This window comes from Fulmarus glacialis, unplaced genomic scaffold (assembly GCF_000690835.1).
Source record: "Fulmarus glacialis isolate BGI_N327 unplaced genomic scaffold, ASM69083v1 scaffold33926, whole genome shotgun sequence".
Lineage (NCBI taxonomy): Eukaryota > Metazoa > Chordata > Aves > Procellariiformes > Procellariidae > Fulmarus > Fulmarus glacialis.
Genome location: NW_009218147.1, coordinates 45,944 through 63,254, shown reverse-complemented (window position 1 = coordinate 63,254; position 17,311 = coordinate 45,944). Strand labels below are relative to the sequence as shown.

The 17,311-nt window shown below is 36.0% G+C and overlaps 1 protein-coding gene across 1 annotated transcript in view; it reads left to right on the top strand.

The window, feature by feature from the left end:
* Positions 1–17,311, top strand: part of TMEM131 (transmembrane protein 131) — an 83,327-nt gene that overhangs the window by 31,265 nt on the left and 34,751 nt on the right. Inside the window, 13 exon segments of the mRNA XM_009579949.1 lie at positions 734–856; positions 1,563–1,643; positions 4,661–4,811; positions 4,956–5,012; positions 5,993–6,054; positions 11,284–11,392; positions 13,343–13,451; positions 14,872–14,891; positions 14,894–15,018; positions 15,112–15,282; positions 15,606–15,716; positions 15,803–15,937; positions 16,413–16,517. Of these exon segments, the coding sequence (XP_009578244.1) occupies positions 734–856; positions 1,563–1,643; positions 4,661–4,811; positions 4,956–5,012; positions 5,993–6,054; positions 11,284–11,392; positions 13,343–13,451; positions 14,872–14,891; positions 14,894–15,018; positions 15,112–15,282; positions 15,606–15,716; positions 15,803–15,937; positions 16,413–16,517 (1,359 nt within the window).

The following is a 17,311-nucleotide window of genomic DNA, read 5'->3' as shown; positions in this document are numbered from 1 at the left end:
TGCTGCTTGTTGTAACACAGAGATATACCATTGTAAATACCTGTAGGGCAGTACTGTAAGCCAGATCGATGAAATTATGTAGGGTTTAAAATCCTCCCAACAACTTTTTTGTGAGTGTTATTTTAGTGGCTCATTGCAGTGATCTAGCTCATTCTTTAGCTCTATACTCATCTGATCCAGTGACAAGACAATGTTATTCATTAAGTTGGCAAAAAATTACTCACTTGAGATTCAGAAAGATAAACCAGACAGATGAGAGAGTCTGAAAAGTCTGAAAAATGAGAGAAATCCTCTTGTTGAAAGAATATGACTCTTACCATGGCAATGTTTTGAAAGCAACAACAAAAATGCTTCCCATATGGATAGTCTGTTCCATAATGGTATGATTAAAGGATATTTCACATCTTTTTAACCTTTAGCTGGTATCTAGTGTTTCAGAGTATCAGGAAAAAAGATGGTATTTTAACTTCCTGTGTTCTAAATATGTTAGTGTAAGTAAGTATACTGACATATGAGAAATGAGAGAATGAGAAATACCCTTTAGCTGCAAACTAAACCAGTTTCTTTATTTCAGTGCTTTAGCACGATACTGGTTTTAAACGTTCGGTTAAAAGTATACTATAAAATTAATCGAAAAGTGCACTTGTTAGATTACTAAAATTGGGGCACATATGTTAGGCTCTGCAACAATTAGATACAGCTACTTAAGCTTGTTTTTCTTTTTCTGAAACAGGTGTTTGGCATTGGAGTACCGAACCCCTATCGATTGCGCCCATTTATTGGGGCACGAGTTCCTGTAAATAGCAGTTTTTCTCCTATAATAAATATACATAACCCTCACAGTGAACCTTTGCAGGTGAGCCTAAGAGAAAACCATTAAATGCTCATTTATGTTTATGATATTAAACTGAAATTTTGTTTATTTTGGTACTTCTTAACATTCTGTTTGAACTTTAAAGGTATTTGAGGCCAAGTCTTTCATATTATATAAATGTTTTTCTGTTTAAATGCAAATCAGTTGTTCTAGAAATTGTAGATTATGCTCACAGATCTCTTAATTTGCTAAATTGAGATTTTACTGGGAAATTTCCATTTTTGAAATGGTCGTAATTACTGCATAATAAAGAACTAAACTTCACTGGTAATTAAGAAAAATACTAAAGCAAACAAAGTAAAATAGATCTTATGCTTTTAATCCAGGCATGCCTCTTAGCTTCCTTCTGCTTGGCTTGCACAGCATAAGGTATCTTTATGGTGTATCTTAGCATTCTTATGTTAAGGTAGGATTGATGTCTGTACCTAACCAAACATGTAAATGAATGGTCCACTGATAAACGTGATCTGATTCTGTTAAGTAAGTGATCCACAAACTGTGAAATGCTACAGAAAGCACATAAAGTGTAGCGCTAGCAAATGGCTATATCATCATTAAAAGTGAATTTACAAGATATTCCAACGGTCAAATAGTTGCTAACCCATGCCATTGCACATTACAATACCTGATAACTAAACCAGGATCCCTTTAAAGTTGAGTGCTAACATTTTCCTGTTATCCACCTCAGGTGGTAGAAATGTATTCCAGTGGAGGTGATCTCCATTTAGAGCTTCCAACAGGTCAGCAAGGAGGTACAAGGAAGCTGTGGGTGAGTAGTCATGTCGTGCAGCATTCATTGTACTTGTCTGGGGAGGTTTTATGTTGATACGATTTTAGGTTTTGGAGTTTTCTTACCAACTTTGTTTCTTGTCATGTAATCATTAAAAATACCCCATAAAAATTGAAACGGTAGCAGGGTCTGTTAGTTGTATGGTAATAGGAATTGAAGGAAAGGTTTAATTAAAAGAAGCCATCTGTATTGAGCTGTGCTTTTTTGGAATTAGAGGAATAAGGTGGTTCCCAGTAGAATGAATTACACCTACCTAAACATTCAGGACAATGTAGTTCTTCTAATGGCCTGTGAGCTGGATCTAACCCACAGGAAAAATGCACGGAAATGTTTTTAATTTTTTTTTTTTAAACTGGCAAAGTCCTTCCTGCAAATCACTATGAATGCATACATGGGTTGAAAAAGCAGCTGAACGAACTTAGGGAAGAAGAATCTATTAAGGACTACTAAATAAAACAGCAGTGTGTCTAGCTGCAATAAATCCCTAGATCATGAGTCGAGAGTGGCTGGAAACTGTTCTGGAAAATATTCCTACATGCATGCCCTGCAGTTACTCTTTCCATGTCTGCTGCTGGAGACGGGGTAGTGGGTTGGAGGGACTCATGGTCTGGCCCATTAAATCTGTTTTGTTGTGTTCTTCACTTAATATAGTTTTGAAGTAACACATGCTGATATCTTTACGTGAAATAAATTTTAGAAGCATTGTGAAGGTAAAGTATTGGCTCTGTGCTGTATATCACACTGTTAGTAATGTCCAGCTAGATACAAAACCTATTTTCCTCTTTAATTAGAATTATTCCTTTTTTTGATAACTGTTTTTTGTCTGGGAGAGACTTTAAAGTCATTGGGCTCCAAAACTTGTCTCTTGCCTAAGTGTATCATTACAGTCACTGACAGTTACATCTGTAAAGTTACATCTTTACATAAGTTAAGCCAGGATATTTCCAACTCAGCTAAGAAGGATGATTACAAAACTTAATTCCTGGCTTTTCTGGAGAAGGTCCATGAGAATGGCAGTATCTTACTTTTAGATACAAAAGTTGCAACAAGTGAGTATGAATACAGATCACAGGCATTTTAAAAAAATGCAGTGGAAAGAGTAAACAGGTTCTGAGGGTTAGATGTAAACATTAAAATGGATTTTAAAAAATGAATGTCCTGATGTTTTTGAACACCGTTTTAGTCAAATGGCTTCTAAAGATAGCCCCTTCCTTGTTGTCAAAAGAACTCAAGGGGAATGTTGAATTCTGTAGCCATTAGTAGGTATGTAACAAACATGTTAGAGCCACAACAAAATAACAGAAGATTTTTAAATGTCTGGTTTATTTCTAGTTCTGTTTCTTGAGCATGTAGCTTTTCAGCTTTTCTAGGCCAGGTTGCCAATTAAAGCAATGATGACATGCATGTGAAAGCTTCTGGTGTATTGCATGGAAAAGCAGTTAGGTTAATACTAGTCAGCACTAATCTTCTTGTTTTTCATATCAGCTATTGGTACTTCAAAACAATAAAGCAGCTAGAAGAAATTAAACCAGTAGTAGGAGGAAACACCCCGATACATCATTGTATTGGCTATGTTAAAAGCTGCACTGCAGTTAGAAAAAGCTGCAAAGTAGAAGAAATTATTTGAAATATGGTGATGACACTTTGACATATGGATGTACATCATTGTCTAAAATTGTTTTGATGCCAAATGTTTGGATGATTGGATGAAGCAGTCTGCATATGCAGGAGTATTTTTGTAATTACTGTTCAAAGTTACTTCAGGGATCTGACAAACCTTGGATCCCTGGTTACATATATGGAAGAGTCAAATCACATCCTTTGAAACATTAATGAATGGCTGCATTATGTTAGGTCTGTGAATAAGTGCGAAAACAGAACTTGAAATCCTCTCAGTTTAGAGACTCACCAAGTAGTAGCAGTTGAAACTAGTTACTTTGATATTCAACAGTTTTCAAAGAATACATCTACAGTCATTGTGCCATGGAAAGTATGGTTTGACCTCCAGAATGGATTGGTATGAGTTTGTGCTACAGAAAGCACAGAAGAGACGTATAAGATAATCAGCACCTATATGGATTACGTCCTGTCCAGTTTCCTTCATCAAAAATGCAGAAGAAAGAAGCTGTCAACTGAAACAACATCAATCGATGCAAGGACTACTCATCAAAAATTCCTACTTTCTGCCATATTTATTTGCATTTAAAGTGAAAGAAGCTCCAAATTTCAAATCAAGGTTTTCATCTTCTATTTAAAAAAAAAAAAAAAAGAAAAGAAAAAGAAAAGAAAAAGAAAAATCCAGTTCCCCAGCCCTTCTGTAATGTGGTGGGGAAGAATATACAATGTTAGTATTTCAGCTGTGGTTCTGAACCTAGTCTTGTGCTGCAGCTGTGTCCAGCAAATACAGAAAGAGTTGTTTTTCAAACCCTGAATGCAGATTGGAACTGATGGAATAGGCTTGGTACAGAAACTAAAACACATTTTGACTCTTTGCTGTAAATTGCTTGGTGATTAATAACCTGCAGCTCCACAAGCTTCTGGCTACTTGCAGTTCTACACTATTTCAATTTGTGTTTAGCACTGAAACTGTATGCCCTTGTGCCTGCTTTGGAGAAAAAACAACTAGAATATGCAAAACCAATATTTGATGTTACTGTACTCAATAACATTTTTATGAATAGATTTTGTTTATTGGTAAGATTCTGTCAGTTTAGTCTACTGTCTTTTTACCACAATTTTAATACATAAAGCTTAATCAAATGGGACGTGAAAGTCCTCTTGCATATACCTATTTTTCATCAGTGTCATATTAGATGATTACAACTATCCTTCCTAAATTTAATGGTAGTTTTAATAACGTGCAGCCTGTCTCTTACTGCTATTGCAGCTTTTTCTCTTAATACAGTTATACTCAGTGCTTCTATCGTAAGTTTTTGGCGTGGCAGCTTTTTTTGTAACTACTGCACTCTCATAGATGTGCTTTGATTATTTATCAGGAAATACCTCCCTATGAAACAAAAGGAGTGATGAGAGCCAGCTTTTCTTCAAGGGAAGCAGATAATCATACAGCCTTCATTAGAATAAAAACAAATGCCTCGGACAACACAGAATTTATCATTCTCCCTGTTGAAGTAGAAGTTACAACAGGTTTGTAGAAAAGTGGTTGGTTTTTTTATTGGGTTTTTTGTTTGTTGTTGGTTTTGTTTGTTTGTTTTTAAGTTATTCATCTTAATTAACTTTTAGTATAATAAGAAAAGGGTAACTTTTCTTTTTTTTTTCCCCCCCTTAAAGCACCAGGAATCTACTCATCAACAGAAATGCTAGATTTTGGTACACTACGAACGCAAGGTAAACTATACTTCAGGTGTCAGAATACTTATAAGGAGTAGGGTGGGGAGGAGAAAGCCCAGTTATCTTTGTAATATTCAGGGTTGCTTGTGGAATTATGGTTTTTGAAAGCCAGAGTTTCAAAAGCAGGATAACAATGTGTTGCAACAGTGCACAAATATATTCACCTGCAAGTATACTTGAGACATGTACAAGCAAACAGTAGTTTGCACATCCAGTTATAAGCCTAGTAATAACATTAGCCTTATGCAGTTGCGCATGGCTTAGTCCGAAAACCATTGTCAATTTACTTAATTTGTGAACTTGTTTTGAAAGATTGCTTTACATCTGCATAAGTTTTAATAATTTTCAGACACAGGGAATAGCGAAAGTGTGCAAACTTAAATCAAATTTGTTACTTATGATAAGATTTTTTTTTTCTCAAGTGCCACTTACATTTTTGTGCCTAGCATTTACATTTTAAATTAATATTGTTTAGTGAAATAAAAAATACATATATATATATATGGCAGAAAGTAGTAAATTTAAGGTATCTTTTGAAACTGTAAAAGGGACTCATTACTGAAGAAAAACAGTATATATCTTCTTTCAACTAAAAAAAGGTAGCTTCTGAAGTACTTCTACTTGCAACTTACTTAACATGTAAAGATTTTTAAATAAAATTAGTTTCTGCTGAATATTTGTACATCTGGCAAAATCATTCGTTGTGGTATTTTTAGCCTGTTCATTTCTTAATGTGTTAGAAATAGGAGTGGTCAGCTGAAGCATGTAATACCTACTAATACACAAAAATGCAATTTTAAGTGTGTCAGATTCTTGGGACTAACTATTTCGACTGGCTGTGCTGTCATGTTAGTCTAACTTTTTAACACTGAACAATAGTGGATTTATTTAAGAAACCAGCTAGTGCAGATGACTTTGTGTAAGGTTCATATGTTAAAATAGCCTAATAGCCAGGTGTGTTTTTTGTTCTTTAACAGATCTGCCAAAAATTTTAAATCTGCATTTATTAAATTCAGGAACAAAAGATGTGCCAATTACAGTAAGTTTTATTTCCTTTCAATTTGAAACTTTCTACTTGGATTTACTTTCTCTCATGAAAATTGATCATTCACAGGTTCACCATGTAGTGTTAAGAACTAGAAGCTAGGTGATGTGTGACTGAAAACGTAACTTAATAGTAAGACAAATAATCTATATGCATGATAAAATTAATTTACTTCATAGCCTTCTTTGAATGGCTGTTTCAGCATTTATAGGCTGTGCCTGCAATATCTGAGCCTCTGGAAGCTTTTATACTTGCAAACAGTAACTCCTGTTCAGTGAACAGAGATTAATGCAGAGTCTGTGGGATTCTTTGTCCTCATCACACACTCCATAAGAGTGTATAAAGTGGTTGCCCAATATAATCTTTTAAGATGAGCAAAGAGTAGCTTTCAAGAGCAGGCTATAAAATGACCCTTGTTTTCATGAGGTTATCTGCTTTGTAGCTTGAAATAAGAAAAAAGCCTGCAAACACTCTAGAGCCCTTTCCAGTGAGATCACTGCAGCTGCACGTAAAGTACAGCCAGCTTCAGAATTCTAGGTTTTGGATTTTCTACTTTCTATTTTCATTACAGAATTTTGGCTCTAGTCTGGTAGTCCGCCTTTGTTCATTCATACCTTTTTGCTGTGTAATTTTTCTCATTGCCCACTATTTTTCTCATTTCTTCCTTCTCCCCTTCCTGTCTTCCTTGTTTTCCAGATTTAGTAGTATAGCTAGCTATACCTTGTCCCAGTGCACTTCAAAAAGTGTTGAAGTGTTGAAAAGAAACCAGAGGAGCCAGAAGAATGACTGAAGGATTGGCAAAGGTTTCTTACAGAGCTCTCGGAGAACATTTCTGTGTTTTTAAAGCTTATAGCTGTAACTGTAGGGAATAGTATTTTAATAGTAGAGGTCTAACAAAAACTTAAAATAAGATACTGGGAACTGAGGCTAGATGAATTTAAACTAGAAACAGGACGCATTTTTAGTAACAAGGATAACTTTCCACTGTGATAATAGTCCATTGCAATGCTTGCTAAGTTGTTTTTCACTAATAATTTTAAAGTCGAGAGAAACTCGCAGTATAGCGCAAACAGAATTTAATTCAGTGAAGTCCTAATGCTTATTGCATTAATGACATCAGGTGATCCTGTAAGGTCTCTCGTGGCCTTGTAAGCTATGAACCAGCTTCCATGGAGGGTTTTTATTTAAAAAAGGACCTGTATATGATTTTCACAATTGGAGGGTTGGTAAATTTATTAAATTATTTTTCCAGCTATGCCTGCTGTCTTGTATCATGTCCATCTTCTTGGATTTGCCAGGTTTTTGGCATAGGGACAGTTTTTTGTGGTGTTTTTGTTTGTTGCCTTGTTTTGTTTTGTTTTGTTTTTGAAATGTGTAATATAATTCCTGAGTACAATGCAAATAACCATACATTCAAACCATCAGTATCACTTCTAATATCTGATAATGTAGTACCTAATTCATACTTCTCCATTAAAAAAACCCGTACTCCTTTTTTTAAGCTAGGGTCTTTGGATCGTAGACTGTAGACCATAGATTGTGGTCTAATGGAAGGTTATAATTTAATAACCATTATACATGTCATGGCAGAACTTTTCCAGATGAATTATTCTTTTACAGTGTATTATCTAAGCAATAAATTTGGTGGTCTTAAAGCTTTTAGGTCTCACTTTTGCAATGATAAAGTTACCACATAGGTCCAGATACGATGTATTTTTCAGCGTGTCACATATGGCACATCAAGTCAACTGTTCTTCACAACAAAGCTGTGCCTTAATGAGAAGTTTGTAACTTTTCTAGCATTTGAAGCACTGTGTGAATTTCTGCTGCTGTGCCAATCAAGGAATTTCAAAGTGGTAAGCAAGAGTAAAGAATTTTTGGAAGGAACCTGATGAATAGCTTCTAGGAAAGCTTGAGAAATGGATTTCTGACCCTTCAGGGCTAGGGTTTAAAAGCAGTGAGACAGAGCTCTGTGACAAATTTCATCTTAATGTCAGAAGAAAAGGCCAAGGCTATATTTAGCATATATTTAAGCTGGGTGCTGGAGGACTTAAATATCTTCAGGTCATCTGTATGAGAGACTGCTAATACTGTTGCCAGAGTTGTAGTTGTTCTGCCTTTAAGTACTTAGTCATGCTGTGGTCCAACAAATTGGTTGAGAAAAATAAGAGCAAGTCACTTGACTTTCTTTTTTGAGTTCTGAAACTCTTTATAAAAACTTCCTTAATTACATTTTGTAGGGTTTTCTCCATTATTAGGGAGAATCATGTTTATTTCATGACTGGATGAACTCTTGTCATGCTGCAACAATTAAGCCATGCTGTCAAAAATCTAGTAAATGTAGATTGTTGAAGACTTTCTTTTATCTCTTCTCTAGAATGAAAATTTTTTGTTTCCTTAAGGCAGTTTAAGCCCATTTGATTGCTAGAAGCAAAGGCACACTTTAAAATTTGAGCTCCTGGTCATGTTTGATGCATAAAGAGCCAGGAGCTTCAGGACAGCCGTGTATTGAAGCTGAGTTCTATCAGTTTGAAAATAAAAGTGTTTGTATAAGAAAGTATTTACTTACTTCCGTCACAATTCACATACTTTAGAGTAGATTTTTTTTTTTGTCTTATCAATCTGCGAGAAGTAGTTTACTTCTGCATTATGTTTTCAGTCTGCACGTTTGAGTGCACACATCTCAAAGTTATCAAGGGAAAGTTACCTTAAAGGATTAAAATCTAGTAGTAGTTTATTCCATGGCTGTTCTGGATGGTGCTTTATGGTGAAAGTGAACTTTAGTTAGTTAGGTGTGTCCCTGTTTAAACTGAAGGCCAAGTTATTACTGACATAATTGTCTGTAAAAGTGAATAAAACAATACAAAGGTGGTTCTGATACTAATGGAACCAGCCTTAGTCTGCTGCCTGTAGCCACAGGGCTTTTTCCTCTTGCAGCATGGTAGCTGTCTCTTTACTATCTGTAAGGAAAAGTCTACGGCCTGCTCAGTCTTTATAGCAATACGCTAGGTGGACAAGACAAAAACTATGCTTGGGAGCTTGCTGACAGGTAAACAGTATGGATGAACATGTGCCAGTGTTTCAACCCATACTCTTCTCCTCTTTAGTTTATTAGAATAGATACAGCCTGAGAGTCCTTAAACCTTGGAAGTCTTTCTCAATAACTGTTGCAATAGCACAAAGCTTTCCCCCCGCTCTGTGTTCTCTAGCACATTTAACGTCCTCATTTTCTGCTCTTATGCTTCTGCTCTTATGCTGAATATTGAATGTATCTTCGTACAGCGGGGTCAGAAATCTTGACAGGGGCCCTCCATGGGAGAGCCATGTGTTTATAAAGCATGTCTATTTTAAATTCTTCCCCACAGAAGTTGCTGTCAGGACATTTTCTGAGAAAATTGGTGGTGTTAGATTCTTGATGGAACTTGTTTTGCATGTTTTCTCATAACCTGTCCATGCTTGATGATTCTTAAGGCACGTCTCAGGACAAGTTTTGCTTGGGCTTTATTTGAAATAGGTTAAAATTTGAGGAAGGTGAAGTTGAAAGGATTCTTAAGGATGTTTGTTTTTCCTTTATTGTCTTAATTCTCTATTTCCTTTCCTAGCATGTAATCAAGGAACAAATGAGAAATGTGCATGATGTAGTTATGAAATTTTCAACAAAACAGTGCTAAATTCCTTCCTTAACTAAATTCATTAGCTATAGACATTTTGAGTAAATACATCTAGGTTTATTACATTTGTGGTTTAAGAGATGCACCTCTGAAATCTGCCATTTTTCTGGCAACAGGCTGTCCTCTTGAACATTTCCGATTTGATTTATTAAATGAAACCAGCATAATTTCAAACTTCAATAATTAAAAAACCCAGCCTTTTGCATGAAAAGAGCTACTAGAAATGGTTATCCTTTCTGCCACGCAAAAGCTATGAACTTGATTACAGCTTTGGTTTCATCTGCTCTAAGAGGTTTTTTAAAGACACCTCAAGATCTCAGTTTTGTAGTATGGATTTCATTAGAAGAATGTTGTGATAATTATGAATTGGCTCATGAAGAGAAATAGCAAATATTTGCACTATATGTGTGCAGATGGTTGACAAAGGTCAGTACCATAAATCCAAAATACAAAACTTACAGTTAAGTTAACAAAGATTATTCATTAGCTTCAGGAGCAGCTTGGAAGAACTGTAATTGGTTTGTACCACTAGCTGTCTGCCTTGCTCCTCTCTGACTAAGAAAGGCTCAGCTGCTTATGAAGCAGGTGCTAAACCTCTGCAGAGCCCAGCATAAGGTAAACCAGCACTCATTTCAGTTTCCTTAATACAGCATCCTGTAATTTGCAGTAGCTTAACAGCTGCTACATGAGCAGCTGAGCTGTTCTTACAGTAGGAGAAGACAGCTGGGAAGGAGGAATCATGGCAGCCATCCTAATTTTATGCAAAACAAGAATAAGAGCATTTAAATGCTCCATGCCCAGTTTCTCTCCATGGAATCTAGACAAAGAGCTTGCTAGCAATCTTTATAGAGTTTTCAGATATTAACATGGAATCCATAATCCTGCTGCATAGCAATGAGTATCTATACAAATCAGCTCTGGCTAATAACTGACACAATTGCTATTCCAGTAATGCCCAATTCACCTTTTCCATTTAGTTTAAAACAGTAATCCTCAGATACAAAAGGTGATCTTGTAAAATGTTGGTATAGAATGAGTGTCATCTCAGATTTACAAAACTGTTCTTCATACAGTTAATAATTTTTTTTTCCTGTGGCAGCTCTGCAGACTTAGCATGGGATCAGAGACAAGGTAGATGTCTGTATCATCACCAGTAATTACACAAGTCAGTTAATAGCTTTGTTAATGAGTGCACCAGAAGCAAATAGTCTAGTTATTGTAACCCTGCAGCATTAAGAATAAAAAATAAATCTTTATTTAAATAAAGCTTGCTTTCTATTTTATTAACATGTTTCTGTCCATACTGTCAATTCATCCAACATTCTCAAGGAGAACTCTATTGCCCACTTCCTTGCATACTGACTCAGTAATTTGCAGGACCTGAAAAAAATTCTAAAGCCTCTTATAATGCTGCTTTGTTATAGGAAAGACAGACCTGTAAGAACTCAGCCAAAACTAGTTGCTGTTGTATCACTTTGAAGGATACGTGAAGGCTGCACAGTGTGTTAACAATGATAAATTTACAGGTGCTTCATATTTTGATTGCTTGCAGAGTGTTAGACCTACACCACAGAACGAAGCTATAACAGTACATTTCAAGCCAGTTACGTTAAAAGCCTCTGAAAGTAAATATACCAAAGTTGCAAGTATTAGCTTTGATGGTAAGTACTGCTCCTCTTTTCTTAGAATTAGTCAAGTGCTTCTTAAAACTTGCTGAAACTTCATGAATTATTTTCCACTCTCTTCTCAAATTTACAAATAAAATTTTGTTAAGGAAATGGAATTTTCCTACCTAGAAAAGGCTTACAGCTCTTCTAACTTAAATTATTTCTGAAGAGATCATCTCTGATTATAATCAGCAAGTAACTTAGATAGTAAATACTGGTGAGAAGGGATTCTTAAGCAATCTTCTATGTGTGTATATAAAAATTGAACATCAGATTTCTATTAAACATAAGCAGGATTCTTATGTTAAGACACAGATTACTTAAAATGTATTGTTAGTCTAAATAGGCATTTGTTTTTGAGAAATCCTAACAAACCAGGATGTGTTCCTCACAGTAATATGTATTAGAGGAGAGTATATCCCTTGGATTGCCATTCGATCCTTCCAAAGTTTAAAAAAGAATCCAAAATCTTATTTCTAAAAAAATTACATTTTATGTTGGAATGCCCATGGAAATAGGGGTCTGTCATGCTCTTGAGAACCTTACTGTGAAAGTTGGCTTATTTTATGTCGCTATCTTGAATTCATATTAAAGAAAAAGGGAGGTTAAGGTGGAAAAACCTTTTACTGGTGCCTTTCCTACAAAGATATGTTATATATGCTGATACTGACTTCAGTGTATATCTTTATGAAAGAGGTGCTGGGCCATTTCCCTCCTATGTAGTGTGACTGTAAATATTATGCTGACATTTTGTAGAAAGGCACCTCCATTTTTATAGAGATTTTAATCAACTGCCAACATGCTGTTGACCTACTCAGAGTTACTGCTTTAAGATACCTGTTGGTGCTGTAAGTCTCTCTGCCGGGATTGCTTAGAAATGGAAGTTATAAATGCAATGTTTTTCATTTCAGGTAGACATAATAGAAATTGTATGGGTAGAGAGGAGAGGATTGATTTTTATTATTATTGTTACTTATTGATTATCACTTTAGATTTTTAATAGCGTACAGTTTGTAAGATGAATAAAATATGGTTTAGCCTATAAATAAATTCTGAAATGGCTAAACTCTGTCATCCTGACGTGGTTCAGATTTTGAAGCTGGAGGGAATTGTTATATGAGGACCTACTGACTAACATACGGTAGATCTTGGAAGGAATGGTGGTTGGGGAAAAATACCCAGTCAAGCTGCTTAATGTGTTTAAGGGATTGACTTGGTGAATTCTTTTCAGTGAAGCAGTCAGCCCTAAATATTTGCTATTTCAGCTGTCCTAATACATGCAGGGGCTTTAGAGGCTGGCCGGTTTCTCCTAACTAGGATTTGAATCCCTTGATTTTTCTGGCAGGATAACGTTGCTTCTTCTGTGATCTTGGAGCAGGCCTGTGAGCTTCGTTCTTGGGCCTTGTGTAGTTTGGGTTCTTACATGGATTCTGATTCTATTTCTGTAAAGTTTAGCATGTCTTTGATTTCTTCATTATTAAAATGTTGCTGTGTCCCTGGCCCAAAGTGCTGCTCGATTGGTAGTTCTAAGTGAGGAGCCCAGCCGTCTCAAGTTTCTGTTCTGTTAGTGGAGGGGTAGTTGTATTCCATACTCTTTAAGTGGGGAATTCGGCTCACTTGGGATCTGAATTATCCTCTGGACATGTCCAAGTTATTTATCTGACAGGAACAACCAGGCTTCCTTAACATAGATAAGCTTACTAACTCAGGCAGGTCAACTAACTGGTGTTAAGGGGGAGGAATTCAGAACTCGGATCTCTTACTGCCTAGACTTATTCCATGTCAATGCTTATTGAAATTTCCTTAAGATCCATTTTTCTCTTCCATGATACTTCATCCCTGGGCTCACTCTGTGCTTTTATTCTTCCACTCATACTAGTCTAACCTAATGGATCTTTTTTTTTTGTCTGCTTAAACAAACTTCTTATATTCTTGTGTGTACAGCATCAAAAGCAAAGAAAGCATCACAGTCTTCTGGGAAAATAACTGTTAAAGCGAAAGAGAAGAGCTACTCCAAACTCGAAATACCGTATCAAGCAGAAGTGTTGGATGGGTAAGCTTACAGTAATTGAACATAGTTCAAAACCTAAATGCAGTAAATTAGCTGATGTAGCAGGGAATTTAGCCTTTTTAGGGGGAGAGGGGATATAAAGAGTTGATACCCAAGTTTTCTGAATCTGGAGCTCATTTAGAACTACAATTACTTGTTTGAATTTTTCTGGTTTTACACTACTAGATCAGGTGCTCTTAGTAATGCATAAGCTAGTTTCAAGGCTTGGGTTCAAAGTGACCTTAGTGAGTTTTTATTCAGAGCGGTCGAAGGCTGCACATGAGACGTTTTAAAAATGCAGCATTGGAAATTTTTCCGGTTTTGCATTAGCTGTTCTATCACTATATGAAGTAAGAGTAGAGAAAATATTTTTGGTTTTAAGCAAAATTTTGGAAGACCTGTCAGTGCTTCCTTATTTTTTGTTATTTATTTACAAAGTATGGCTAAGTTGACTGTAAAATCATTGTTGAAATGAGGTGCTACTTTATCAACAGAACTGATAGCTTATTTTAAGGGCAAACAAATTAAACCTTACCTATCAGAACTTTTGTGCTGCAGACACCTGATTTGGTGAATAAGGAATATGCATGTGTCGTGGTTTAACCCCAGCAGGCAACTAAGCACCACCCAGCTGCTCACTCACTCACTCCTCCCCGGTGGGAAGGGAGAGAGAATCGGAAGGGTAAAAGTGAGAAAACTCGTGGGTTGAGATAAAGACAGTTTAATAGATAAAGCCGCGCACGCAAGCAAAGCAAAACAAGGAACTCACTCCCTACTTCCCATCGGCAGGCAGGTGGTCAGCCATCTTCAGGAAAGCAGGGCTCCATCACGCGTAACTGTTACTTGGAAAGACAAAATGCTGTAACTCCAAACGTCTCCCCTTCCTCCTTCTTCCCCCAGCTTTATATGCTGAGCATGATGTCATATGGTATGGAATAGCCCTTTGGTCAGATAGGGTCAGCTGTCCCGGCTGTGTCCCCACCCAGCTTCTTGAGCACCCCTATCCCACTCACCGGTGGGGTGGGGTGAGAGGTGGAAAAGGCCTTGGCTCTGTGTAAGCACTGCTCAGCCATGTGTTATCAACACTGTTTCCAGCACAAATCCGGAACATAGCACCATACTAGCTACTGTGGAGAAAATTAACTCTATCCCAGCCAAAACCGGCACAGCATGATTTGCAAACTATCTTAATACTTCAACACTTCCTTTTAGTCCTCCTAATATGCTGATAGACATATTTTCTTATCTCATTTGAATTACTTAATTATCAATGTCCCTATAGTGCTTATAATATAGTTTCAGCATGCAGTGGGGTATGTACCTTTTTTGCTGTTGGATTGAATGAATTCTAGTCTTTTGTGTAAGAAAAACACTTTACGTTTGAGGAAGTCTTTATTTTTCTCATACTGTTTTCTTTTAATAGGTATTTAGGATTTGATAATGCTGTTTTCACATCCGTGACAGTGCTGCTGATTCCGTGGAAAGACTGATCTATCTAACAAACACATTCAGTTTTGCAGTCCTTATACATGATGTTGTGTTACCAGAAGAAGCAAAACCAATGTTTAAAGTAAGCCCCATTTCAGTAAACATTTTTACCCAATAGTAAATGTTTAAATGTGCTGCACTTTGTAACATTGATCTTCATTGTTCACTGATCTAGGTCCAGAACTTCAGTAAACCAGTCTTAATTCCGCCTAATGAATCCAGATATATTTTTACACTTCATTTTATGCCTTCCACATCATCTGTTCATATAGATAATAATATTTTACTTATCACCAATGCTTCTAAATTTCACCTACCTGTCCGAGCATACACAGGATTTTTAGATGTAAGTATTTTCCTTTTTTTTAACTACTTTACTCTAATTGGAGACAGACTTCATAAGACTCTTTTTAATTCTTTATTCTACTTCTATGGGAGGATGGCTTTTTTAATTTCAAAATTATTTTACCAGTTCTTTCCTTAAACAGCTTCGGTTACTGCTGAAAAATTCTTTTTTGATCTCTTTAGTTTTATGTAGAAAATGTGTAGAATTTTGAGATTGTCATGGTACTGCTGTATTAGACTTATTAATGCATTTGTTAATGAGCTTAGAGTTTAAGCACATTTTACATTTAACTTATGCTAAAATACCTTTATCAATCTTTCTAGTACTTGGTACTGCCTCCAAAAACTGAGGAACGATTCATAGATTTTGGCATATTGAGTGCAACAGAAGCTACCAGCATTTTATTTGCAGTCATCAACAGCAATCCAATAGAGGTAAGGATGGATTTATTTTTAGTTTGCCTTTTAAAAAATTTACATCAGTGTTCTTACTGAAAACAGTACCTTTTGTTCTTTTTAAGCTGGCTATAAAAAGTTGGCATATTATAGGGGATGGTTTGGCTATAGAACTTCTAACAACCGAAAAGGGAAACAGAACAACGGTAATTGCAAACTACCGTGAACTACAAAATGCTAGTGCATCTGATCAGTCTTCAGTAAGTAATCCTTTGAATCCATTCCTTAAAGCTAGATTTAGGAGGGGGAAAAGAGACAAATCTGTACAACTTCTTGCAGTTTCATTTTAGCAGGGGGGAGGGAGGATAAGAATTCTTAATTTTTGTCTGAATTTAAGCATGATAAAGCATGTAGAATTTTTAAAATTTATTTTAAGAAGCAGTATTATGTTCAGATTGGTTAGATTTTGAAACAGGAAACTTCAGAAACAGTAACCTCCATGCCCTCAGATGATGCTCATCATTTATCTGGGAAGAGTGGAATTTATCACCTCAAGGAATAGATAATTTTTGTGTTAGTAACTTAAGTGTTTGAATTTTTCTTTCTACCACTGACAGTTGTTTCAAATGGATTTTGATTCAGTTTAAAGAAATAAGAGGATGTTGGGTATGTTTTTTAGTGAAATTTCTTTCCATTTAATGGAATACAGTGGATGACTCTTTCTGCCATTTACAGGTGATACTAGCATCAGGATATTATGCTGTGTTTAGAGTAAAACTAATAGCGAAAGAACTTGAAGGAATTCATGACGGAGCTGTACAAATCACGACAGATTATGAGGTATATTTATTGTATATTCATGGGTGTTGCTCAAATGATATGTTCAGTTTTTAAGCGTGAAGTTTTAAGAGTTGTTTTAGTGGACAGATTACAGTATCAGGGAGAAGCTGAGGTTGGAAGGGACCTCTGGAGGTCAAGTTATCTCTGCAAGTTAACCCTGCATCAAATGACAGTAATGCTACTTATGCTGTGTCTTCTCTGAAGGAATGAAGAATGACTTCCATTATGATTTTCATCTGGCTTTCAGAAATATCCATTTAAATCTGACCTAATGCTTTGAGGTATGGGTTCTTCAATGTCTTGACACATCCTCAAAGCATCAATGCATGAAACTTTTGGCATAACACATGCTGACAATGTGCTTTTCGGTACATTATCAGTTACTGAAATTGAGCTATAATCAGAGGGTTTTTTTGTCAAAACCCTGTGTGAAAGTTGTTTTGAGAAATTGCAGTTTGCTGATGGAAACAGAGTTCTTACACTAAGATTAGTAAGGGAGAGAAGAACCACCAGTTAATTCTCAAGTTCATATGCCTTTCCTGTTGATAAATTATTTTGCAGAAGAGAGAGATTCTAATACGTAATGGAATCTGTATTTAATATCTTTGGGTGATATATGTAGGAAGAAAAAATGTGACACACTGTGCTTATGAAGTCAGGAAATTACATAGCTTATTGTGTGGTTCTGATGAAGCTACAGAAAATGGGAAATTCCTAATTTCTGCCAGTTATCTGAGATTTTAAGCTTTTTTTAATATGTCCATACATGTATGTTGACCCTTCAGTTATAGAAT